Source organism: Primulina eburnea, chromosome 3 (genome assembly GCF_022965805.1).
Source record: "Primulina eburnea isolate SZY01 chromosome 3, ASM2296580v1, whole genome shotgun sequence".
Taxonomy (NCBI): Eukaryota; Viridiplantae; Streptophyta; class Magnoliopsida; order Lamiales; family Gesneriaceae; genus Primulina; species Primulina eburnea.
The window spans coordinates 14,361,600-14,389,543 of record NC_133103.1 but is presented as its reverse complement, the minus strand read 5'-3'; the positions used below and the strand labels follow the sequence as shown (position 1 = coordinate 14,389,543).

General features: G+C 34.0%; 3 protein-coding genes across 4 annotated transcripts; all 3 read left to right on the top strand.

The window, feature by feature from the left end:
* The first annotated feature begins 5,833 nt into the window (after window positions 1-5,833).
* Window positions 5,834-12,667, top strand: LOC140826745 (agamous-like MADS-box protein AGL15). Of its 2 annotated transcripts, XM_073189243.1 has the most exons (8): window positions 5,836-6,273; window positions 9,939-10,014; window positions 10,350-10,414; window positions 10,501-10,600; window positions 10,850-10,891; window positions 11,184-11,225; window positions 11,339-11,511; window positions 12,400-12,667. In XM_073189243.1, the coding sequence occupies exons 1-8, from the start codon at window positions 6,092-6,094 to the stop codon at window positions 12,464-12,466; spliced, it is 747 nt and encodes a 248-aa protein (XP_073045344.1). In that variant the 5' UTR covers window positions 5,836-6,091; the 3' UTR covers window positions 12,467-12,667. The 2 variants fall into 2 exon arrangements, with proteins under 2 accessions (XP_073045345.1, XP_073045344.1); XM_073189244.1 differs by lacking the exon at window positions 10,850-10,891 and having other exon boundaries at window positions 5,834-6,273.
* A 3,473-nt stretch (window positions 12,668-16,140) lies between these two features.
* On the top strand, window positions 16,141-18,032 carry LOC140826744 (N-terminal acetyltransferase A complex catalytic subunit NAA10-like). The gene is made up of 2 exons (XM_073189242.1): window positions 16,141-16,529; window positions 17,586-18,032. The coding sequence occupies exons 1-2, from the start codon at window positions 16,230-16,232 to the stop codon at window positions 17,859-17,861; spliced, it is 576 nt and encodes a 191-aa protein (XP_073045343.1). The 5' UTR covers window positions 16,141-16,229; the 3' UTR covers window positions 17,862-18,032.
* A 1,048-nt stretch (window positions 18,033-19,080) lies between these two features.
* LOC140826743 (glutamine--fructose-6-phosphate aminotransferase [isomerizing] 1-like) lies at window positions 19,081-27,575 on the top strand. The gene is made up of 11 exons (XM_073189241.1): window positions 19,081-19,452; window positions 20,323-20,495; window positions 21,414-21,522; window positions 22,197-22,342; window positions 22,603-22,767; window positions 24,765-25,125; window positions 25,504-25,754; window positions 25,921-26,035; window positions 26,117-26,372; window positions 26,448-26,616; window positions 27,013-27,575. The coding sequence occupies exons 1-11, from the start codon at window positions 19,242-19,244 to the stop codon at window positions 27,094-27,096; spliced, it is 2,040 nt and encodes a 679-aa protein (XP_073045342.1). The 5' UTR covers window positions 19,081-19,241; the 3' UTR covers window positions 27,097-27,575.
* Window positions 27,576-27,944: the final 369 nt, after the last annotated feature.

The following is a 27,944-nucleotide window of genomic DNA, read 5'->3' as shown; positions in this document are numbered from 1 at the left end:
TTCTTGTGAGATGATATAACAAATCTTTATCTGTGAGACGGACCAACCCTACCAATATTCACTATAAAAAGTAATATTTTTAGCATAAAAAATAATATTTTTAATGAATGACCCAAATAAGAGATCCGTCTCACAAAATACGATATGTGAGACCGTCTCACACAAGTTTTTGTTTAAAAATAAATGTTTTGATTAAGAATTTTTTGTGTCTGCATAAACTATGGATTTGGGAAAAAAAATCATATTCAAATTATCAATCATCCAACGTTTTCAAAAGTAAGATAAATTAATACCACAAAAGTAGTACTACTTTCATTTTTCTACTCGATTGTGTAACTTAATTTTACTAAAGTAACAAAATTTATTTTATAACAAAAATAATATAATAATTTATCATGGTATGTTTACTATAGCAAATATGAAATTCCAAAATTACCGTCAATTTATATAATTTATTTTGTTCAATTATTTATTTGTAATTTGTAATCATTTAGATTGTAGATGAACAAGTGGGATACGCAACCAAGACAAAAGGTTAAAGACATCGGACAAATGTTGATAAACAAATAGTAATACCTAAAAAGTAATATTTTTAATATAAAAAAGAAAAAAAAAAAAAGAAAAGTAGTAGTACCCGTGTTTTTGGGCCTATTCGGATCTCACCCAACCCAATTTGTGCCCCAAGCTAATGATTCACGTCCATCGAACTCGACCTCGGGTCAAGCCCGACCTCTGGATCAGTTTATCGAATTCTCAGATTGTAGTAATCTAAAAAAATGTTTATTTTTGTGAAAACACCCGAATTTGGCCAAAATGGAAACAATAAATAACCCATTTAAGCACAACAGAATATTCAGTTCAAATCTCATTGTAATATAAATTTTTTTAGAGTCAGTGATTACTTTCCAATAACTTAATGTCTTTTTTGCCGATGGCCTTTGGCATCTTTTCAATTGCACCAAACTTCACATTCTCAACCCAAAATCCTACATAACCTCGACTTGGTTCCAACCTCCAAGACTTAAATACTTTGAACCCATTTATTTCCGTAGTTTTTGCGTAGAAGGAATTTTCGTGGGGCGAAAACCAATACCCCTTGGAGGAACCATCTCTCCAAGAGTCTCCCACATTTGGAACACTCAACCATGTCTATGTTCTTTTTTGTTCCATTATTTCTCAGCGTTATTCTCGACAAAATCGCGCCTGAGGCTCAACATGGGCTAGTCTATTTGCTCCAAGCCATTGCATTCAGCCAACAAGTACTAATTATCCATCTCCATTCAACCGATCACATGGGACTTGAAGGGCGATACCATTGGCGACTTCAAATTGTCACATTTCTGTCCCTAATCACTACCCTTTTGGCCATTGGGCAGCCTAAAAGTTTCTTGAATGCATTTACAAGAGTACAAAGTGTTATTCTCCAAGGCATTTGGCTCGTGGTAATAGGCATAATGCTGTGGACACCACAACTGATTCCTAAAGGTTGCTACTTGAAGTCCTCGGACATAGGTCGAGACATCGTTTTGTGCCATGGGGATCATGCCCTAGAGCGAGCCAAATTTTTATTGAACATTTGGTTTGATCGGTATATGATGGGATTAACGATCTTTTCGACGTCGTTTTATTTGATAATGAGTAGATTATATCACCCTCAACAAAGGATTGAATATCAACCATTGTGTTCTATGTGTGGAGAGCAAGATGGAGGGAAGCATAACGGTGAGAATGCACACAGAAAACTAAAATTGCCTCTCAGTTAGTAGTTGTCTCCCTATGCGAAACAAACATTTGATTGAGTGAGTCTCATGTGTGACCGTCTCACGGATCTTAATTTGTAAGACTGGTCAACCCTACCCATATTCACAATAAAAAGTAATACTCTTAGCATAAAAAATAATATTTTTTTATGGACGACCTAAATAAGAGATCCGTCTAATACGACCCGTGAGACCGTCTTACACAAGATTTTGCCCATTTGATTTATGCTTTCTTTTTATGTTTCCCAATTCCTTTTTCTCTTGCTATTTTCCCGTAACTCTACTTCAATCAGCCGTGGTTAACTATTTTGGAAACATAATTAGAATATTTTATTTGGCAAAAACTTGTGTGAGACGGTCTCACGGGTCGTATTTGTGAGACGGATCTTTAATTTGGATGATCCATAAAAAAATATTATTTTTTATGAGAATATTATTTTTTATTGTGAATATGGGTAGGGTTGACCCGTCTCACAGATTAAGATCCGTGAGACGGTCTCACATGAGACCCACTCATTTTATTTTAGTTTCTATCTCTACTTATCCTTCTCTTAGGAATTAATTTTTCTTACGAATTTATATGACAAAATATATATATATATATAGTTTTGTTCATATAGAAATATCTCTATAATTTATAGAAATCCAAACTATACATTATAGCCGCTATCGAAAATTTTCCTAGCAAAATATATTTTCAAAACAGCTCTTGAATGGACCCAATCAGCATAATGCAAACCCATTTATTAATAACAGAAGGATTGAAATAATCGTGTATTTATTTAGATACCGTTTGGTTTATGTGATATGATAAGTAAATGATATATAATAAGAGTGATTATAAAATGAAATGTAAGGATAAATAACATATATTGATAAATTATATGATGTTTGATATGATTTTAAATTGCTTAATTATTTTTGTTAATTATATTATAATTACTAAAATGTAATAATCAAATATATTATTAGTAATATATTCTTAAAATGTTTGAATAAGTAATTAAAATTTTAGAACTAATTTATTTAAAAATTATAAATAAAATTGAAATATTATATTCATTATTAAAATTTCACTAATTAAAAAATCAATCAATATTAATAGAAAATAATTAAAATTAAATAAAAACATAAATATGCATTTATTGTGATAATTAAAATAGTAATACAAATTTGAATATTAAATAATGTTTAATAATAATAATAATAATAAAAATTAAAATATGATTAATAATAATTAAACTAGTGTATTAGTCCAATTATAAATTATATTTAAATATTACTAAATTTATAAATATTTTAAACTTTCAGATATTAAAAGAAAATTTAAATTACTCAAACATCATATCTTCTCCCCTAACTGATAATATAACTAACAACAAGAAGAATATAAATAATGCTTATATTGCTGGCCGAGTGCGAGTTGTACGAGACTATCAAAATCTTAATCATACATACCAAACAAGTGATAAACAAATTATTAAAAACTAATCTTCTCTTATCATGTACAACAGACAAACTTTATTTATTTATTTTGAAATATACATTTTTAGATCACAATTTGAGATAACAAGATAAACTGATATTTTTGTTTCAAAACTTCTTTTGAAAATCTTTATATCATTTAATCTATAAATATCGAAATCAAAGTACCTGATTAATTGGGAATTTGGTTATTTTAAGTCGATGTTACCTAAGGATGCACTGCCTCCATATGAATTGGATAAACAAGATTCACACACATATGTGATTTTAAAAAAATTAGTGAACCCCGTGTATGTGTGTCTAAATTTGGACCCTTGATTTTATTATGTGGGTAGTGCCCATGCATGTAGGATGAAATCAACCATTTTTTAATTTCAAATAAGAGAAACAATCAAAACTTTCCTTTATATATATTAAATGATCTTGCACTTATTGCGTTTCCATTTCACTGCCAAATAATAATTCAGAAGATCTCTTTCACCCTTCCCAAATTGATATCAACAATCAAGAAAATTTAACTTCTTTCCTCTTATAATAATTAAAGGCAAATCTCTTTAAATTAAAATTATTCCAACCACCCACTATAAATTTATTTATATATGTCTCATTTACACACACACACACACACATCCTATATATTTTAATTAATATTTTCTAGCATCATGGAATCAAAGATTTTGGGATGTGTCATCCTTTGTATTCTCGTACTGAATCCTAGCCTGGCAAATGCTGATTTATCCATGAAGAAGCAAGAGCATCACGATCTTGATTGGCCATATTGCACAGATAAAAAGTGCTTAGATTATTGCATAGCAGCTTGCTCCAGCCTTCATGTCAACTCAAGTTGTGTCGATCAGAAATTGTGTAAATGTACATGTCTGGGCTAGGAATCAATTTTCTTGTTTTTAGTTTGATAATGAATAAAGAGATTGGATAATGCCAGACACACATACTTCTTTATGATTTAAAAAATTAGAATTGCATCGTTATCATTGGTTGATAACAAATTTTTTTACCAACTGGAAAAAGTTTAATAATCATTCGTCAGCACCGATTATAATTCGTGACAAAATCTTGTGTGAGACGATCTCACGGGTATTCGTGACAAAATCTTGTGTGAGACGATATCACGAGTCGTATTTTATGAGACATATATCTTATGACATGAGACCGTCTCACGGATCTTAATGTGTGAGACGGGTCAAGCTTACCCATATTCACAATAAAAAGTAATACTTTTAGCATAAAAAATAATATTTTTTCATGGATGATCCAAATAAGAGATCCGTCTCACAAATACGACCTATTAGACCGTCTCACACAAGTTTTTGTCATATCTTATTTGGGTCATCCATGAAAAATATTACTTTTTATGCTAGAGTATTACTTTTTATTGTAAATATCGGTAGGGTTGACTCGTCTCACAAAAAAAGATTCGTGAGGCCGTCCGTCTCACAAGAAATCTACTCACAAGAAATCTACTCACTATTCTTTTACCAAGTGAAAAACGTTCCGTTGTATGTCATACGTGCACACTAAATAATGAACTAAAATGAGTAAAACATAGTGGTGAGTCGTGGCCGAAACCACTACTCAGAAGATATGGAAATGACAATGACACGCAGCCTGCCATTACCCATTTCTGCAGTTTGTATTTTGCTAATTAGGGGTTTTCCATATGTAGAAATTTTTTGGATACATTTTGTGGAATTGTTCCATTAATATAATAGAAAGTGCTTTTACAATTACTATTATAAATAGTAAATATAATTGCCAATAATACACACACATATATATAAATAGAAAATGATTTGAGCTGGATATTTTTAATAATTAAGATTTGATGAATCAATATAATTTTTTGAAACTTCCATTAAAGATATCGCCAATTATTTATAGCCTGTCCCAAAATTTTCTGTCAAATTTGATAAGATTTCACTAAATCGATTACAATTTAATTAGCAAAAAATACTCTTAACTTTAATAGATAGATAGATAGATAGATATATTCAGTTGAATTTTAATTTTCGAAATAGAAGATGAGATAATGCAGATTAATTTTCGAATCTATATAAAAGATTCACATGTATAAACCTATCCAAAGATAAATTTGAATTTTGTTATCATTATAATGATTAATGGAATGGTAAAAACTTAAAAATTGGAAACTAATAAAGTCAAAATATAGCAGTAAATGAGTAAAACATGAGTGAAAATGAAAAAAATAAAAATAGAAAAAAATAAATAAAAATTAATTCTTCTTTTAAAAACTTTGCCAAATGTGGGAAATTGTTTGCTTCCTTTGCAAGTATCTCATTTGAAATGTGTTATCATCATCTTTATCTTCTATAAATATCTAACAATATATTATTTTAGAATTTTAAATATGAAAGAGAATAAAATATAAGATTTACTCAAATCATTTTCGATTCAAGAAGATATAATTTTATTTAAAATTTAAAATTAAACTAAAAAGTGGAAAGTGGGACCTGCGTGAAAATTCAGAATTTCAATAAAAGGAAAGACCTACCTTAATGAGGGAACAAGTACAATAAAAAGAAATAATAACAGTCATGCATTGAAATGCATACAAGTATAGGCCATGCAGAAAAGAGCTTCCCAATTCGATGCCATTTGTGGACTCACCAAAACCTCTGCCTTCTCTCCCCGTCTCTCTGTATTCTCCTCTTTTTTCTACACTATTTTCTTTTCCATTTCGAGTAAAAAACAACCCCATCTTTGATCAAAGAAAGAAGCTTGTGGGCGAGATCTGGGATTAAGATTGAAAGAGTCGTTCTTTCGAGAGTTTTGGTCTGTGATTTTTGGTGGGTTTTCGGAGAGGGGAGATGGGTCGGGGCAAGATCGAGATAAAGAAGATAGAGAATGCGAATAGCAGGCAAGTGACCTTCTCGAAGAGAAGGGCCGGGCTTTTGAAGAAGGCGCATGAACTGGCGGTTCTGTGCGATGCTGATGTCGCCGTTATCATTTTCTCCAGCACTGGGAGGCTCTTTGAGTTCTCTAGCTCCGAGTATGCATGTCTTTCACTTCTTTTCCATGTTCTTTTTTTTCCCTGGTGGGATTTATTCGTTTGGTTGCATGTGTGTTTTATTGTTTTGATTTATTGATTTTCGTTTTTGCTTCTGAAATGGTCTGCTTCGATTCTGGATTCGCCTTGCTTGGATTTGATTTTAGTTGAGGTGATCTTCAATTCCGAAAACAATAGATTTGAGTTGATTTTTTTCATTTAATATGGGAACGAGGGATATTATCAAATTTAATGATTATATTATAAAATATTGTAAATTTTTTAATTGAAAATAAGATCAGCGTAAATTTAGTTTATATAAATCAAGTTATCTATTTGTACTTTAGGTTTTGAAGTTTAAAGATTGATTTGTACGTCTGTTTATTGTGCCACACGCTTACGGTTTGATTCAATTTTGGCCCGGCATCTAGCTTTGGAGCGGAAATTGCTTGTTCTTTCTTTTCTTTTTAGTTAGGGAAGATTTTGTTACAACGACGTCTCGAACTGAATCATGTTGGACTTTAACTTGATCTTTCATGGTATATGGGATAGGACTTGGTGGCTTGTCTTTTCGTGTTGGTTTCTTTTTAAGACGGAAAAGAACCGGTGAGAATTAGACAAAAGATGTAATTTTTTGCATTGATTTCTATTAATTTTTTTTAATCAACAAACGTGGTAATCGGAATTTCACGACTTATTGGTTGTGTTCATCTGATTCCACTAAAACTCGACTATTGATTATTGTGGTGAGATTTACCCGGAACTCGATCAACCTCTCTCAAGAACACTCAACGTAATTTCAGAAACTTTGAATTGAATGCGTGTGACAAAATGGCAGAAACTCACAGATCAATAATCACACACAACGAGCACTCCAAAAGATGAAATGCAATCTGAGAAAAATAGAAGACGACCGATTTACGTGGTTCGGTTCAATGTGAACCTACATCCACGGCAGCCAACCAAACAAAGTCCCGCTATCACTTTTGAAAGAATGAGAGAGTACAAAATTAGTCTCAGCCTTCTGTCACTTGTCATACATGATATATATATGCTATCCTCCTAATTATTTTCTGTCTAATATCTATCCAAGTGATTCAAGACTTAATCTAACTCCTTTAGATTTCCCCAATTCTTAGTTACAGTGCTCCTTGTATCCATGAACAGGGCCAACCTTTGACATTTCTCCACCTTGGTTCTGTTATGTCTTCAACCTTTGTTTTCTTCTGTTGGCTGCAATAAGACCCTCAACTAAGTTTTCACCACCTTAACCAAGTTTAGGCAATGTGTGAACTTGGTTACTGGTAGGCTTTTAGTTAACATATCAGCTGGGTTGTCTTCAGTAGCCGCCTTCGCAATTTTAATCCCACATTTCACTTTGACATCTCTTATGAAGTGGAGTCCAAGGTCGATGTCCTTTGACCTCTGATGATACATTGGATTTTTCATGAGGGATATGCATGCCACTTTTATTATTGCAGTGCACTACCATATCTTCCTGAACTTCGCCCATGTCCTCAATGAAACCATGAATCCATATCCCTTCCTTTATTTCTTCGGTTGATGACAAAGCTACTACCTTTTGGAGACTAGCTTTCCAACTTATGGCTCCACAAATGCTGTAAATATATATCCCGATAATGACTTCCTTATGTACAAACAACCAGCATTGTCTGAATCCATAAAGCCTTTCACCATTGTTGATGCACTTAAGTTTGCTGTGAATTTGATATCTGTGTTCCAAATTCCATTTATATACCTTAGTATCCACTTCAACACTTGTCAATGCTTCTTTCCTGGGTTGAACATAAACCGGCTTGTCACACTCATTGCATAGGCTAAATCTGGTCTACTGCACACCATACAATACATTATGCTTCCTATTGTATTTGCGTATGGAACCCTGTCATGTACTCTGTCTCTCCATTGTCTTTTGGAGCCTGTGAAACCGAAAGTTTGAAGTGTTGTGCAAGGGGAGTATTTACTGGTAATGACTTGGTCATCCGAAATCTACTCAACACTTTGGATATATATGATTCTTGTGACAAGAACACCGTTCCTTCTGTCCTGTTGCGTCTAAACTAAATCCCAAAATCCTACTTAAAGCAACCATGTCTTTCATTTCAAATTCTGCACTTAACTGTCCTCTGAGTTTATTTATTTCATGTCTGTCTTTGCTTGCCAACAACATATCATCCACATATAGCATCAGACAAACTTGACTTCCTGTTTTACTATTCCTATAGTATACACAAGTGCCATACTTTGATCTAATGAAACTTATCTTTTCCATAAACTAATCGAAGCGCAGGTACCATTACCTCGGGGACTGTGTGAGACCATATAGTGATTTCTTCAACAGGCAGACTTGATTTGGGGTTCCTTGTTCAAAGCCACTTGGTGGCTTCATATAAATCTTCTCATGAAGGTCACCATGCAAGAAGGCTATCTTAACGTCCATTTGGTCCAAGTCCATATCCTGTTGAGTTACCAATGCTAATATGGTTCTTATGGACGTTTGTTTGACCGCCGGGGAAAATATTTCATTGAAATTTGATAGTAAACCCCTTCTCTTTGAGTGAAGGCTTTTGCTACGAGCCCTCTCTGCTTCAATGCTGGGGATCCCTTCCTTTTTCTTAAAAATCCATTTGCAATCTAAGTAAATTTTGGCCTGGTGGTTTGTCCACAATAATCCATGTTTCATTCTTTCTCAAGGATGTCATTTCCTCCTTCATAGCACCGATCCGTTTATGCCTTTCCTCAATCTTGACAGCCTACCGAAAATTTCGTAGGATGTTAAATATTATTTAAATTGAATATTATGAATTATATTTTATTATCAATATTACTATTTCATTAGTTTTGATATTGTTTTGATGAGTTAGTCACAAGTATTTTAAATTGATAATTATTTGTCCTTAATGTGTTCCACTTATTTAAATTATGATTTATGCATTGATAAAATCCATAATTTAGTTAATTTTTAGGGTATTCTGCTTTATACTTTGTGTTTGGATATATAATTTTTTTTTCGAATTTGTTTTAGTTCATTTCGTTTTATATATTATGTTCATTATAATTTATTATATAATATAAAATCAATAGTTTGAATTTTAATCTGGGAAACAATTTTAAAAGTAAGTTATATAATGTCTTAATTAATTTATTTGTCTAATATGACAAGATATTAAACTCAAATAAATAACAAAATGATTCAAAATATTTTTTTAGAAAAACTAATTTTTTAATTTTTATTATATAATAATTGCTTTTTGCGTATATCACACGTACTTCATGTTAGTATTTCCAACATAAAATTTCAGTTGTTTTTCTAATAGCTCAATTATTGTTTCCAAAGAATGCTCCCAATAATCATATCGATTTTGAATTCATGAGAATCAGACATATTATCTTGGCCTGATATACATTGTAGGAACAAGCAACTTTCGTTTTACTAGAAGTTATATAATTGTGGAATTCAAATATTTTAAATTTTACAATAACCCGTGTGCCATGTTTCAATGACTTAGCCTTTAATTGTATATTTTATTTTTGTTAATGTATTTGGTTATGTGTGTGTATGTATACATATAAAGTATTTTGATATTTTCTTTTGAAGAAGAAAGTATCTTGATTATAAAGTGTTAAAGAGTTGCATATGTTTTCAGAATGAAAAGTATACTTTCAAGATATAACAAGTGCCTGGATTCTACTCAGGTTGCTGCACTGGAGTACAAGCTAGAGGTATGCTACTATAACTCTGAAGTATGAAAAGTATACTTTCAAGATATAATTTCTGCCGGATTATCGTAGCCAACAAAAATTCGAAGTTTTGTATTGGACCTACTATAAGTCTGAAGCTTTTTATAACTGATGTTGATTAGTTTAATGAATTTGGAGAAGAGATAGATCTTTGTGGGGTTTTGAATGATTTATGAATAGCCTATGACATGGTTGTAGGTTACACATGATATTTTTCTACGAAGTGTTGTACTATAATTGTGATGTAGTAAAAAAGGATGGCAGTGCACACTTAAAATGGAGTGTTCAAAATGTTTTCCCTTATTTTTTTTAACCAGAAGCAGGAACAGAAGGAAGTGGATGTACTCAAAGAGGAGATATTGAAGCTCAAATCAAAGCAACTGTATGATTTCCTTTAATAAATTATAAAAATAAACATCCAGTAGAAATATTTGGAAAACTAAATCCTGTGTTGGCCGTTATGTGAAGGCAATTGTTGGGTAAAGACCTCACAGGTGCCAGCTTACAAGAACTGCGGGAACTTGAGGAACAACTGAACGAGGGGCTGCTTTGCGTGAAGGAGAGGAAGGTAGGCATATATAGTGAATTCTAAAACTAATTTTAATTTGAGATATCCCATTATACTTCACATCTGTGTTCTGAATATATCATTAGTCCATTGATGTATGCATTGCCGCGAAACATAAAGCAGATGAGTTTTCAAAATTTATTTACTGAATTATTAAACAAAGTAATTTGATATATTTTGCCATCGAGATGTGTTTTTTTTTTGTTTTTTTTTATTTCGAGTCCGATGATGTATGTTCTATAATTCCAGGAGCAAATATTAATGCAGCAACTAGCACAATCTAAGATACAGGTGTGTGAAAGAACTTTAATTACCGTCAGATCAGTTGCTGGGATACAAATGTTTCTTTTTGGAAAAAATAATTGAAGTTCTCATTTGTGGCTTATAGAGGTGCACATGATTTACTCGAGTTTTGAACGAGATGCTCAGGAACTACTTACGAGTAGCTTGACTCACTTACACAATATTGTTGAGTGGATTCGGATTTGGGAGAACATAATTTTATGCACAACAATTTCCCTACAAGGATCCATTCCTTTACTTATTTGAATGGAATTTTTCTATGATTAGCTTTTCTATGCAGGAACGAAATGCCGTATTGGAGAATGAGACCTTACGTAGGCAGGCAAGTATTCATGCATACTATGAATATTTCGATTTGACATTTGACACTGCATATATATCTAAAAACCATTTCTCGGCTTCACAAAAAAAAATTGGGCTTAATATGAAGTGTAGGTTCAAGAGTTTCAAGGTTTTTTCTCGACCACCAATCTTCCATCACCACATTGTGTTCAGTATGAACTAATGGAAAAGAGCAACTCAACAATCAAAGATGGTTCCAGAAGCCCTGAAACTACATGCGACAATGGTCTTGCAGATGAAGACTCTGACACCACCCTTCAATTAGGGTATTGTGTTTCCTTTAAGTTCTTACGTTTTTTTCTTAGTTCCATCTACTCTTCCTTGTCATTGCATATGTTACATGTTGTTTGGGGACAATTTGATCCATGAGGTTTGCACAAAAGTGTGTATGTTCTCATGGATTTTATTGGTGAGGTTGGAATGATTTAATCTGCTGTATCCGTCCCCACCATCTTATGTACATGGAAAGGAGATAGTTGTATTCCAAACTTAATAGTATCTATCCATATCTTGGATGCAGGTTTTGTTGTAGAAAAATGTAAATCATGGGTTTCATCTGTTCTCTTTGCTAGCATTTTGCTATTTGAAATTTAACTTGGATCAGAGTAGGAAGCCATAATCTATTTTTCTTTTCCATCTTGTGCGTCATTTATAATGAATCCATAAACAACCGGTCAACTACTTCTCCATGCACTACTCCATGCGGGGGACAGAAAACTGCTCCGTTCTTGTTCCATGAACAGCGAGCGACTACAAGAACATAACCACACATTTTGGCTATCTACTTCTGGGTCTATGTATGTCAAGTTAGCAGATTAAAGCTCCCATAATTTTGTTCTGCATATGTTATCTCTGTTTCTTTATCCTCTCGTGAGCAAGCTTATGAAGATTGTAACTCCATGTTCTGTCTGATTTTCTGATTTTCTGATTTGGGTACAACACCGTGCAATGATCATGGTTTCATGTTAAATGCTCCAGTTCATATTTTCATGTTTAACTTCATGGAGTGCTTCTGAAATTGAAGACCATACCATATTCAAAACCAAGACAGACCATTAAGTGTTTTAGCCTTTTGATCATCTGTACTGACGATGTAGGTCTTATTAAAGTTCATAAAATTGCCAGTTCTTAAACACACTCACTCTCTTGTCCAGGCCCCCTGTTGGTGTTATTCGTAAAAAGAGGGCAGTTGAGGGTGAAACACATTCCAGCAGTTCTTGAGCTCCAGTCGGCTTGCAATGATCAGTTTCTGGCTGTTATCTCCCGTCATTCTGTAATCTAGTATTAACATTAAACAAATTCAGAGCAAACTTTGTTTAAGCATGATTTCTATCAGATTGCGTTTATTCTCACGTTGTATGTTTCAAGCAATGTCGATTCAAATCTGGTTCTTTCACTGGATTAAAAAGTCCATAACTTTTAGTCTTTTAGCTTATTTCATTACTTCATTTGAATGGTTATTGAGGGAAATGCAAAGAACTTCTCAGGTGGATAACGCTTGTTCATTTGTGGTGCTATTTTGGTTTTCTAGTTTTATTTTTATATTGTGATTTCTATCACTGTTTTTCAAACTTCTGGTAATTCTCCTTGTCGGTTTTGTTTGCCTCATCACAATATCCTACCGTCAGTCTTTTTTATTACACAATGACTGCGATATGTTGTCGCATGAAAATTTATGTAAAATTCGTATTCCAGTAAGTTTAGAGCCATCCCTCGAATCTTTACGCTTTCTTAACTTTGGTTCTGGCAAACTTCTTTGAAAATGACAACGGTGTACTGAAAACAAGGAACTGGAGTTTTCGTATGTATTTAACAGCTAACATCCACTATCGCAAGATTTACATATTCACTGTTCATTTACATATTCTATTACCGATGTAACTGCAAACAATTATCTACACACACCTAATGTATTTAATCCAGGGGATGACTTGATGTATTGTAAAATGACAGATCCATCTTTCCGAGTCTACATGTTCTGTTTTGTGAGCCGAAAATGGTCTAACAGTTGATTTCTGGTCGCCAAGACTTCAGAGAACAGATTGTTTGCTTGTTTCTCTATGTCCTGCACCAGATTTTCCACCACTTCCAATCTCGTCTTTAACTTCTTGATTCCCTCATCCCAGCGTTTACCCGATATTGCCTCAGGGACTCTCTCCAGCATATCATTCAACTCTTCGACCTCTTTTGCAACACACTTCAATCCTATCATCTGACCGAACCTCAAGTCCAGCCCTTTGATCGAGGAGTCTTCGAACCCCCCCGAAATTCTTCTTAGTTCCTTGTAAGGTTTAGCATCACTACACAAACCAGAGAGTATTAAACCAAGTGCCCAGTATCCGATCATTTTTGTCACGGTCAAAGCTTCAAGAACCACATATTCCTTCTCCGAGAATGGCTTCTCCCTCTGTCACAAATAAGCCCATTACCTCTTTCAACTCCAATCCCAGATTTCTTGAAGGGATTCTCTTGAATTTTTGTGCCGCAGAATGTGTTGGATTTTTGAACTGATTCAGGGCATGGAAAACCGAAATCTTGGCTTCATTGACGTATGCAACAGAGGAGGTAATGCAATTTATCAAGTGTAGGAAGTTTAAGGTGAAGTTGAGGTAATTCTCAATGGCTCTGCCACCCCATGTACTCATGGGGTAGTCTATTTCCACCACCAGCTTAGCTAAAGCCTTGCTGGTAACATGTATCAGCTCAAAACATTGGGACATCCCGGCCAACGACAGATGATTCGATCCAGATTCGCTTAGAAACGAGGTTTGGCTCACAAAATTCGATATTTTCGATCGAAAATTGCGTGATGACGTCGACAGGGCCTTCGAATTCAGGTGGTGATCTTCCAGCTTGGAAGGGAATTTGATGGATTGGCAAAGTTTTTGAAGTACCATGGCAAATAAAACTCTTTAACTTGTTTTTTGTGGTTTTAGTTGATTGATGTTTATATATGGTGGAAGCACATTATTTTAAAAAAAACAAGTGGGCATGAAACAACCAATCAAGTTGTGACTTGTGAGTTGCTTTGGATAAACATTTGATTTGAACAAAACCAGCAACATGCATGTGGTTTTCTGTATGGTTTAAGATCTTTGTATTCATTAATTATTTATTATGTTCCTTGCACATATGTAAAGGGTCCCCCAAATTTAAAGAAAAAAGTAAATAATTTGATTGTCAAATATTCTTATCCGTGTCAGTTCGTGTTAATTGTTTATTCGCAACGCGCGTTTGATAAGCATCTGGTACTGCTTCTTTTCCACCCCATTAAAGTCCGAAGGCCGAAAGGTCGGTCAATAAATTCTCTCTCACAAAAATTAATTTTTTTCGGTATCTTAATTTATTAATTAATAACATAAGATTTTGAAACTTGGATAACACTTTATTTTATTGTTTTTGAAATATATATATATAAAGATTACAGGAATATCAGATATGTTTAGATATGTGCAACGCCTTTATATTCTAGATGATGAATTAGAAGATATTGATTACATTAATGGTTAAATTGGAATAAGATATGTTTCTGTTATCATGTACCCAATGAAGATAAAGGAGGACCGATAAGTGAAAGATACTGGAGATTTTTGTGAAATAGAATAGATTCTAGCCAAAAACTTGTGTGAGACGGATTAGGAGATTTGGTTAAATTGGAATAAGATATGTTTATGTTATCATGTACCCAATGAAGATAAACGAGGACTGATACGTGAAAGATAATGGAGATTTTTGTGGAATAGAATAGATTCTAGGCAAAAACTTGTGTGAGATGGGCTCACGAGTCGTATTTTATGAGAGATCTCTTATTTAAGTCATCCATGAAAAAAAATTACTTTTTATGCTAAGAGTATTACTTTTTATTGTGAATATGAGTAAGGTTGACCTGTCTCATAGATAAAGATTCGTAAGACCGTCTCACAAGAGACTTACTCTAGATTCTATCATCACAAACTTGGGAAAAAAAATAGATTTACTTGCTAGTTACATTATAATTATATATAAATAAAAGAAATGAAACGGGCCACTATCTGCACAATATTAGGTATACAAAAATATAGAGCGGAAAAATTGTTTTGGTTTGGAAAAATCTTGATCAATAATTTAAGTAAGTTTAATTTAATTAAAAAACCAAGTGATTACATCGGTCGAGTTTAAATTATCGTACAACCATAACAATTGATATAATGACTTGTGTTTTGTCATATTATGATTATCGATATTAATATTATCTATGTGTGAGTTTTATATTTTGAGTTGGAAGAATTCAAATCTCGTCTCAAATTTAAAATCTTGATGTTAGATGAACTATAAGTTATTTGATGTAAGCCTTTATTTCTTGAATTGACGAACCGCTATATATGTTTTCTGGAAATGATTTGTTGGACCCAACAAAATTATCTGATTAAAGCAATTTATAACGCCGCCTAGTTATCATATAAGAAATTTGTTGGATCCAACAAAGTGACTCTCAAATTCAAATAACAATTCAGAAATCCAAATTAGTCACAAGTAGTGGTGACCATAGCTCGATAATTTGCTTCCACAGAAGATCGAGAAACATTGCTCTGCTTCTTTGTTCCCCAAGAGCTCAAAATACTCTCCAAATTTGATACAAAAACCTGTCAAGCATCTACGGGTCATAGGACAAGGACATGGAGAACTGTACAATAAAATCCCTAAACTAGGATTGTTTTTTTTTAGATATCTGACCACTCTGACTGCTGATTCAATTTTACTATTGAATTTAAATATATAAATCGATAAAATAATTTATTTTCTTACGAAAAAAATATATATAAATAATTTGTCCCAAAAAAAATATAAATAATTAAAGAAGAACCTTCAAAAAATAAAATAAAAATAAATAAATAAATAAATAAATAAAGTAGCTACACTACACAAAAGGTCACCAAAATCTTCATCTTCGCCACCATTCAATCAGTATTCAGTCCCTCCTAAACCCTAGTCCGTGAATTCAACCATGGTGTGCATCAGGAAGGCGACAGTGGATGATTTACTGGCTATGCAGGCCTGCAATTTGTTCTGCCTGCCGGAAAACTACCAGATGAAGTACTACTTCTACCACATCCTGTCATGGCCGCAGCTACTGTACGTGGCGGAGGATTACAACGGGAAGATTGTGGGATACGTTTTGGCGAAAATGGAGGAGGAATCCTCCGAATGCCACGGCCACATCACCTCGCTCGCGGTGCTGAGGACGCACCGCAAACTGGGCCTCGCCACCAAGCTCATGACTGCTGCCCAAAACGCCATGGAACAGGTTTTTGATGAATTTTCATTAGGCTTTCTATTTGTTCAGATGTGCTGGGTGATTTGGCGGATTAAATTTTAAGTTAGTGTAATTGGATTAAGGATGCCGATTTGAAGTTGATGAAAAATATGAAGCTTTAATGAAATTATTTCTAATTTGGATATTACGTCTCCCAGTTTCAATCTCAGACTAATTTCTCTTCTATGCATATTATTGTTTGCTAATGTTATATGTTTAAGGATGGATCTAGCAGGAGAGGCGCGAAATGTTTGCACTTCTAAGATTACAATTCACCCCATCCCCTGCTCTCCCCCAACTACTGATTCAAATCATGAAAATTGATTTCTCACTTCTCTGAATTTTGTTCTCAAGTAATTGTCTTTCAGTTTTCTTAAAATTATTTTGTTTTTGAGATAAATTGTATTTGTAACTAAGCATTCCCAAATGAACACTACCTGTGCGTGTGAATGGGTTGTGAATTCGGACAAGCTATGATAATATTTTTATTCTTTTCCTAGTCCTAGCATTCTCACTTTTTTTAATACCAACATGTTCTTAATTTTTCTGTGGCTATTGGTTTGTATGAGCCAACGGAAAGCAAAATCATATTCTCATGCCAAGTTTATTTTACCTACACGCCATTTGAATCTAGGATATAGTGTGAGAAAATATATTGTAAAAAAGAACTTTATGCACTTTCTTGTTTAGATTTAATTTTTTTGCAAATGCACCATATTGTTTCGAAAATCCGTTATTTTTCTTTGTCTAACACACAATTGAGATTAAATAGGTCTCTAAGTTTTACAGTCATTATGTGGCATCATTCGTGCTTCAGATTTGAAGTTGGAATGTTGTGGCAGAATGAATAAGTTGCTCAATCTGGGCCTTTTTGGTCTTGGTTCGTGATTGTGTTATAATATGTACACTGAAGGTTGGTCAATTTGCTTATTAGTTGTTGCCTTACTCTATTCTGTGTATTATTTCACATGAGTGCCATTGGCAGATAGAAATTGAATTACGTCCACTTCAACAGATAATTAAACCTTGCGTTTGTTTCTTGAACAGGTTTATGGGGCGGAATATGTATCTCTGCACGTAAGGAAAAGCAATAGGGCTGCATTCAATTTGTACACTGAGACTTTGGAATACAAGATTCATGATGTAGAGGCTAAATATTATGCCGATGGTGAGGATGCCTATGATATGAGGAAGCAATTGAAGGGTAAGAAGCAGCAGCCCCACCACCACCACCATCACCACCACCATCATGGTGGCGGTTGTTGTTCTGCAGATATGAAAGCAGAGGAAAAGCATGAGTTAGCAGTAGCCAAAACCGAGTGATGAGATTAATGCAAGGGTCAGAATTTCGTCAGTTTCCATGCTTGATGTATGAAAAAAGCTCTGAACTTTCTTAGCGATGTCCTGAAAGCTTGGATAATTGTTATAGACTTGTTTGTGTGTTGCGCATTTATACATCCTTGGGTTTTATTAATCCTGGCTTCAATAATTTTATACAGAGACTGCTAATTTGTTTCATAATGTTCACCTCGAAGAAACATGACAGCTCTTAGTGGATACCTACGCATGTGCTTCAATATTTACTCCATACTTCTTGTGCAGGGAAAGTAAAAAAATATTCATTTATCGATTAATTACACGTGGATTACGTATCTCTAGTGATTGAATAGGTTATTTATTTATATAGAAAGTCATATGATCTCATATTTTATCTTTAAATTTTTTAGATATTAATATGCTCTGTTCATATAAAAAAGTTTTGATATTTTTTTGAAAGCAAGTTTTGAATTTGTCGGATCAACGACCACTCAGGTCCCAAATACTCAGAGGATATCATCACTGCTTGGATTGCTTCCAGTGAATCAGAAAAGAGCTAAACGTTTATCACTAGGCAATATGATACATGAAATATGCCTATGGACACAGAACAAAAATGTTAAATGATCATTCAACTCATCAAGTATATTACTAACTACACTCTTTTTACATGTTTAGATGATCATCTGCAAATGAAAGTAAGCTAGTTACATTGTACTGAAATGGATAGAAGTTAAGGTGAGACATAAATATCCCAGATGAAAATAATATAAATGATTTTACTTCTATTAAGAATGTCCATGCAGATTGCGGGTTTTGAAAGAACCTCGACATGATATTGAAAATGATAGCCAACTGTCCAAAACACAACCTAAATCAGCAACAACATATGAACACAAATTTACCAATTGTGCCTAAATTAGAGAGAGCATTGTAACACCTCCAATAATACGATATACTCGTCGAGTATTTATTTCAAAAAACTTTTAAATTATTTATAACTATTTTTATGAAATAGTTGAGAAAGTAGAAAATAATATAGAATTAGAGATAGCAGATAGATGAATCCGTAAATTTGGATTTGGAGTAATGCTTTTAAAATTTGTTAAATTTATTATGCAATTTTTTTTTTAAATAAACAATTATTGTAATTACAGAAATTCAAAATTGATAAACTACAATTTCCATTTATATATATAAAAAAAGAAGCCACCATTGGTCAAAGGAAGCTCCAACATCCAAAAAGTCGGTCAATTATTTTCGTCTCTCCTTCTCACCACCCTCAGCTCCTTCTCACTCCATTTTCTGCATATATTTGCAGAAATCGTGCAGATTTGACAACCCCTGAATTTGTAGAGACAAATCAAGCAACAAAAATAATTTAAAATGTGTGGGATTTTCGCATACCTGAATTTCAACGTGAGTAGAGAAAGAAGTTATATTTTACGATTGCTTTTCAATGGACTCCGCCGTTTGGAGTACAGAGGCTATGATTCCGCCGGAATTTCCATAGATTATGCTCACGAAGCTTCCACTGCACCTCTCGTGTTTCGCCAAGAAGGCAACATTGAGACCTTAGTCAAATCTGTCTACCAAGGTGATTCTTTTTTCTCGTTTCCATTTCCATTTTTGTTGGGTTTTAATCTGGATCATGGATTTTCGGCGATGTACTTTGGTTTTTGTTTAGGATGGAGTCATAGTGACGTTGGTTTTGGGTTTATTGATCTTCTATTCGTAATAATCATCGCAAGAATGTTTTTTTCATACTTGAATATGCGACAATTTTTAATGGAATTTATGGTGGTTTTACGCGTGTTTAAGTTTCATATTCAGGGTTTAAGTCATTTTATACAATATACCATCTTCTTTTCTCTTGTAATGGAGCTAAATTAACAGATTAGTATCTTTCGTGATCACATTTTTAACAGTGCTACATTTGTGGGTTTGTTGATGATGTTAAGATCAAGACTTGGGCCTAACTCCATATCAAAGCTAGTTCCGATCGAGAATGTCCAACTTCATATATAAACTCCCAATAACTTAATGCGGACGAGATATCTAACAAATAAGAACACAAGCTAAATTCCATCTTTTGTTTTAAGAAATTGCATGATTCACCTAAAATATGGGAGAAAAAAATACAATCTCACCAATAAATCATTTCAAGTCTATTGCCCTGGTATATGTCCATAATTTGGCAGTTTTTGTTTATTGTGGGATGACTACTTAGTTTTAGTGGCTATGGTTTGAATTTTTGTGCAAATGAAGTTTCTTACTCACTTACATTTTCTCCCACGTTCGAGTGATTATTATCAGTTCGTATTCTCAGAAGTTGGTGCCACAACTTTATTGTGGGATGACTATTTAGTTGCAGTGGCAATGGTTTGGTTTTTTGTGAAAGTGAAGTTTCTTATCCACTTACATTTTCTCCCACATTCGAGTGATTATTATCAGTTCATATTCTCAGAAGTTGGTGCCACAAATTTAAATTTGGAAGAATCATTCGCAACTCATGCTGGAATTGCGCACACACGCTGGGCTACACATGGGGAACCAGCTCCAAGAAATAGTCATCCTCAGACTTCTGATCCAGAGAATGAATTCTTGGTTGTTCACAATGGGGTTATAACCAATTATGAGGTTGGTTTGCCTCTTGTCTTTTTAACTCTTATCACATATCTTCTTTTACAGAAAACATATGATCTGGTTAGCAGATATATTTGTTGTTGGATTGACTATTTGCATTTACAGCCTTCGCCGTTGCTTCATTGTTCTACAAAAGTTTGTTTTATTTCTTTATGACTTTTTCAGCATTATGTCTTGCTTACATACAACTCCAAATGACTTGTTCCAACCGATGTGATATGTAACACACCCCCTCACATCCAGAAATGAAAAACTGGACCGTGAAGTTTACAAGACATTATCGGATGACGCATAGAGCAGTCCAACACATAATAGTAAATGTCTTAGTCCACCCTTAAGCTTTTGGAGTGAAGTTAGGCTAAAATTTTAATCTTAATATGTTATCAGAGCTCAAACTCAACGTTACGTGTTGGACTGGTGGGCCACCCATTAATGTCTTATAAACTTTACGCTCTAGTTATTTATTCCTGACATTGATGGTGTCTTAGATGTCTTAGATCAGCTGTATTAAGTAATTGAGAGTTTTATATATAAATTTGGACAATCTTCCTCCCATGAGCTAGTTTTGAGGTGGATTTAAACTCAAGTCCTATTCTTTAGCACTTTCCTGCTCACGTTGCTGGAAGATATCAAGTGGATAATATGGTGCTATGTGAATAAAAGTTGCTACTGAACTTGTTTTCAGCATCTCCATTGTTGTGGTAATTTGATTTACTTGGTCTTATGGCTTAGAAAATGAATCTCTTCTCATATACATCAAGATGCCATTTTTTTTATATCCTTGGTTTTACCGTATTTCTACATAGACTTAGGATGTCATTGTTCTAAAGCTTGTGTGCATATTCATTTGCATTTCGATAATCTATCCCCAATTTTTCTATTTCTTGTCCATTCTAATATTGTGGTTTTTAGGTATTAAAAGAGACACTGGTTCGGCATGGTTTTACCTTTGAATCTGAAACAGATACGGAAGTAATTCCAAAGCTTGCAAAGTTCATCTTTGATAATGCAAACGAAGAAGGTATTTTACCTCCGTAATTGTGGGACAATAATTGCTAAAAGTCTAGTTCCTCTTGTTTGATGTCTCTTTTCTTCTCTCCATACATAGTTTAATCATAAATCAAGTATTGTGTGCACAAAAGCTGCACTTTTTTCATCAATTCACCGCATTGAAAACAACAGCGATAAAATTAACCATATTAAAACATACAACAAATTTGGTGGTTTAATGCATTGGAATTCATTAATAAATAATCAAATTGTGCGTAAATGCCTTATCTACTGCATAAACAAATACACAAGCTTCATGACCCTGAAGTGCTGTAATGCTGCTTTTAAAAGGGAAAAATACCGTGGAGAGAGAAATTGCAACTTTGGTGAGAAAAACAAATTCTGGCTAATCCTGAAACAGTAGGAAAGTTTCATAAAGTGTGGCTAGCAATTCTACCTGTTTCCTTTGGGTCTATTGATATTTCACGTATCTTGGCTCATGTATGATAATCCTTTATCATCAGTGTGATTGTTTTTGGCATATGTTTCTCCTGTTGTTTATGGTACTTTTTTTTACTGGATTAAGCTGCGAAGCTTCCTATAAGAATTTAACAGGTCACTTGTTTCTCACTTTTTATGTTCTTTCTTATGCTTTTGTATGAGTATTTGTTATGACATGGTCACGAAGTTCCAATTACTCAACAGGTGACAAGAGTATGACGTTTAGTCAAGTCGTGCTTGAAGTAATGAGACATTTGGAAGGAGCATATGCCCTTATTTTCAAAAGCCGGCATTATCCCAATGAACTGATTGCCTGCAAACGTGGCAGTCCATTGCTCCTGGGTGTAAAAGTAAGTACTATTTTACCACCTCTTGTTGATGCAAAACTTTAACATGCAAGTAAGTAGTATGTTGCCTCGTGTTGATGCATTAACATACAATGCAAACGTGGCAGTCCACGAAATTTATATGCATGATGAATGAAACAATTCTTGTAGCTTTTTATATCCACAGAGCTCTGTGCTTGACTGAAGCACAAGCCTGCCGTTTCTAAAAATTCCCATAAACTTTGGCCAAGTCTGTTCTGAAAATGATATTGTCGTTATTTCAGGAGTTAACAGAGCAAACCAGCAATGGTGCATCTTTTAATGATGTGAAATATCTTTCGAGCAACGGGCAACCAAAAGAATTCTTTTTTTCGAGTGATGCAAGTGCTTTAGTGGAGCATACAAAAAAGGTCTTGGTGATTGAGGACAATGAAGTTGTTCATCTCAAGGTACTTTTAACTGTTACTAAATTGTATTCTATAATCACGCTTGTCACAATTGTTCCCTTGACCATTAAATTAACTTCAAACATTTAAGAAGTACCACATGCTCGTTATGTTTTGAATTTTGGACCTGAGAAAATATCATTTCCCAAGTCTCCTGATTAAGTTTCTGTTCTATCCTTCCCTTTGCTCATCATTTTTTCTGTTCTTCAGTAAATGCATGAAACTGAATATTGTACTATTTAGTTTCCAGAGCGTGCAAGCACTTCTGCAGTCTTATTGGTGTAAAAATGTGACTATTTGTTTCAGATCCTTGCAAAAATCTTGAGCTTTGGAGGTTACCAAAAGATCAGATATTCTGTTCTATCTGATGCATGCCTAACTATTGCTACTTAAGGGCTTGTCTAAAACTGACTTAAATTCACATGATCAGTTTTTGGAAATCAAATATCTTTGTTGTGCTATGAAATACGAACAAAATTAAATAAGTTCTCTTTCTTAAGAGTCTTGAATTTCTGTATTTCAGACTTGCCCTCCCTTCAATTTGAATCAAATGAGAAAAGCATTGACCCTATCCTATCATAACTTGAAAATTGGTTATATTACTTTTACGTGAAGACATTCTCTCTGTCTAAGGTCCTAAAATGGTACCAAATGTAGTTAAACAGGGATGGAATGGAACCAAATGATGTAAATGTTTGGGGACATTTCTTTAGTTTGTATTTGTTAGTTCTTTTGACTTTGAGTGTTGATTTTACATAAGTTCAGAGAAGTATATTCTGACTTTTGTACTTGATCTTTGGTGAAGAGGAACTGCTTTACTTGAGAAACCATCATTTGTACAATTACTGGAGGGTTTTGGCGTGTGTTGCACACGTTACTGTTCTATGTTTGTTCTCCCATTGTTTGCATTGACACAATTTCTTAGTCGTCTACCATTCAAAGTGCATTTTTCATTTTTTAAATTCAGTGGAGTCAATTGACCAATGGAGTCCGAAACAGAGGTAAATTTTTTAAACCAACCCCTTGTGCTGATTGAAGGTGTCATTTTATAATATATTTTGTGCATTCAGGAACTTTATGAATCAAGGATGTGTTTGGTTAGTGACATGATTATATGTAATTGGATTTGCTTCAACTTCATTTTAAGTTATGAGTTGCGCACCAGGGTGGGTGATTGATATTCCCAATGGCTGGGATTGCACCTGGAATTTTGATTAATCAGGAAACCATGTTGCCAAAAATGGTTGGTTGCTTATCCCAATGGCTGAGATTTATTGAAAGCATTGCAGTCAACTATCCACTGGCAGTGATTTAAACTTGTGAAGAAGGGGAAGTAGTTCGATTATTTTTTTAGAAGAAACGGATAAGGTGAGAATTGAGTCGAGGATAATGTTTGAAGAAGACTTTGCTATGATCATATTTGACAAGCTAAATACTTTCTTTACAGGATATATGTTCTCAGGTTTTTTGGTAGTGAATCTCGATATGTTTATCAAGCTTTGTCCTATTCATCACCCTCAGAGACATAAAGGAATGACTTACCTTAATATGTTGAACGTCTTCAATTGTGAATTTCATATTTGGTCATTGTATCTTTATCACACAAAATACAAGTCACCTACATTGACTTGCTTCAATCCATTTCTGCAAAGTGCAAATTCTACTTTACAATTTTATAGTTTCATTGAAGATTATTCTGAGTTATGATCCAAAACATTGGAAGTCATTACCGGTTCGTTTACATGCAAATGTTATGTCTTTTGGTCCAATTTCTGCCTGCTGAAATTTGTAATATCTTGATTTTTATCGTTTGAAGGGCGTTATATGACGTGAATGGTACCAACATGAAGCTGATTTATATATTTATGCTCACTGCAAATCTAGTAATTTATTTGCATATATATATATATATATGTATATAATAAAGAAACAAATAGAGTTTGTATTAATTTTTTTACTGAACTTAAGGGATTCACTTCTGTTGAAATTTGTGGCTCCAGGATGGAGGTGCTTCCATTTTCAAGTTCAATCACATTAAAGGTAAACATGGCGGAACTCTTACTAGGCTCCCATCTATTGAACGTGCTCTATCTGTTCTAGAAATGGAGGTTGAACAAATAAATAAAGGGGAGTACGAGCATTATATGCAGAAAGAAATTCATGAGCAACCAGAATCTCTAACAACATCAATGCGAGGAAGGCTTTTACGTGGAGGATCCTGTAAAGCCAAGAGTGTCCTTTTGGGAGGATTAAAGGATCACCTCAAAACCATAAGAAGAAGCAGAAGGATTGTTTTCATTGGTTGTGGTACAAGTTATAATGCAGCTTTAGCTTCAAGGCCCATTTTAGAAGAACTTTCTGGTTAGTCATGCGTCTAAATTTAATATGTAGAATTATATTTTAAACATCAAAATTTAATGTACTACATCATTATTAAAGCAAGACTATTTTATAAAATTTTAAAAAATCAAGTCTCTAACATAACATAAATTTACAGCTTCATACAGTGCTAGTGAGAAATGTTTTAGAAAAAGACATGTCAAAGAGACCAAAATGTGGTCACATCTAGAGAACCTAAAGTACTATATTATAGAGGGGCGTTTTAAGAAACAAAATGCTGAACCAAAGAGACCAGAAGTGCTTACTCTGGGTCGCTCTCTTTCTTAAATATGGAGTATAGATTTCTAATGCAAATGGTGAGAATCCATTCCTAAAATAATTACATTACTGGCACTGCAGGTATTCCCGTGACAATGGAGATTGCTAGTGATCTTTTGGATAGACAGGGCCCCATTTACAGAGAAGATACAACCATTTTTGTTAGTCAATCGGGTGAAACTGCTGATACTTTACTAGCATTAGAATATGCTCTTGAGAATGGTGCATTGTGTGTTGGCATCACAAATACTGTTGGTAGTGCAATCGCCAGGAATACCCACTGTGGTGTTCATCTAAATGCTGGCTGTGAGATTGGTGTAGCCAGCACCAAGGTAAACTAACTGCAAATAAACCCTTATTTGATTTACGTAATAGTACGAAAAGAATACCTAGTTCTAAGTTGTTCAGTAGCAATGATGTTGAGCTTCTCACCTTAGACTTATGATTGAGTCAGCATCCTTTTATGAAGTTAGCTAATTATTTATTTTCATCGAACAGGCATACACAAGCCAAATCATAGTCATGGTTATGTTGGCGCTTGCAATTGGAGGTGACACATCATCTAGTCAAGCAAGAAGGGAAGCTATAATAGATGGTCTATTTGAGTTGCCAAGTATGTATGTGTGAACTTTGGTTGTTTCCCCACACATTTTTTGATGACTTATGTGCGTTCTATGTTTTTAATAAACTGTAGGTAAAGTAAAAGAGGTGCTGAAGCTAGATGAGGAGATGAAAGATCTTGCAAAGTTACTTATGGCCGAACAATCTCTTCTTGTTTTTGGAAGAGGATATAATTACTCTACAGCTCTGGAAGGAGCCTTGAAGGTAAAAGAAGTGTCACTCATGCACAGTGAAGGTATGCTTGCTGGTGAAATGAAACATGGTCCATTAGCTCTAGTCGATGAGAATCTTCCTGTTGTTGTTATTGCCACCCACGATACTTGTTTCAGGTCAGTCTCTTGTATTAAAGAAACACAATTGCTTTCATTAAGAGAATTTCCTTAAAATTTTCTTCTCATGAACAGCAAACAGCAGTCGGTCATTCAGCAACTTCATGCTCGCAAGGGTCGACTAATAGTCATGTGTACTAAAGGAGATGCAGCATCTGTCTGTGTTGGTGGATCTTGCCGCGTGATTGAAGTTCCTCAGGTTGAAGATTGTCTACAGCCTGTAATCAACATAGTTCCATTGCAGGTAAATTGTCTTTGTAACTTATCTGCCACCTTTTTTCTATTAGCGAGTGCATATTTTAAAATTTCATTCTCAGAACATAACTTTGTTCATCTTTCTAATAATTACAAGTTCTAGTTAGACTTTCATTAATCTTATCGTTGGGAACAACAATTACCTTTGTTGTCCCATGGACACCATATGGTATAATGATCGAAATCTGGTGTTTAGACAGTTGCACAATTGAAAAATTTGAGTTATGCGACTACCATTAGTTAAGTTTTTGGTGTAATGACAATAAGCTTGAGATCCTACTTTTATATATCCCTTGGATGTCAACGTAAATCAGGAACTTGCGTTTTATATGAATGGAAATTTTAGCGGCTCCCTTTGATCCCTGTTAGTTTTCTTTGGCTGCAGCTCTTGGCGTATCATCTAACTGTTTTACGGGGATACAACGTTGATCAGCCACGAAATCTTGCAAAGAGTGTTACAACTCAGTGAGGAATACAAAGACTCGACCTGTGGTTGTATGTGCCTTCTGAACCTTGACAATAGCATAAAGCTCTTCTGCAATATTTTGCTATGTTGATTCGGGTTCATCCCATTATCCGCACACATTAATTTCTGGGAAATCGGTAGTTGGTACGCGATGTAACTAAGTGGCTTTGCATTAATCCCCATGTTCACTCCTTGTTACAGCTTGTCATCGAGAAACTGTTCATGGAAGGCTGTCTATTTTGTCCATTTGGACGAGGCCTTGAGCCTCTTCAAATTTGTGCGGGAAGTGGGCTTGTAATGTGACACGAGCCTTTCTTTTTTGTTGAGCTAGTTTGCACGATTAATTCTTAAAAGCCGCAGTCGACTGTTATAAAGAGATTGTACTAAAGTATGATTGGTGAAATCCCATCATTTTTGGTGTCCACTGTTTAGGCATTATGTATTATGTTTGTCCACTTTTATGTAATTCTGTATTTGTTCTACTTTAAACCTGTACAATAAGTATGCATTTGTTACGTAGGGAAGGATTTGGATTCGAGAAATCATTTGAGAAATGATTTAAAATAACTTCATGTTTGAATGTGTATTCCACCACAATATCTCAAAATATAATTATTTAAAAATATTTTCAAGAGGATTTACACAAACAAAATAATAATTCTTCACTTCAAATTCATTGGTTACAAAAATCTGAATTGAAATTGAACCAAATATTATTTGTATATATTTTTAGTTAAACTATAAATTATATAAATTAAATTATTTATACAGATCGAACTCGATCTATTAGGTTTAATTTAATTATTGAGCTGCATCAGATAATGTTTAGCTTTAATTTTGTGCCGTCAAAC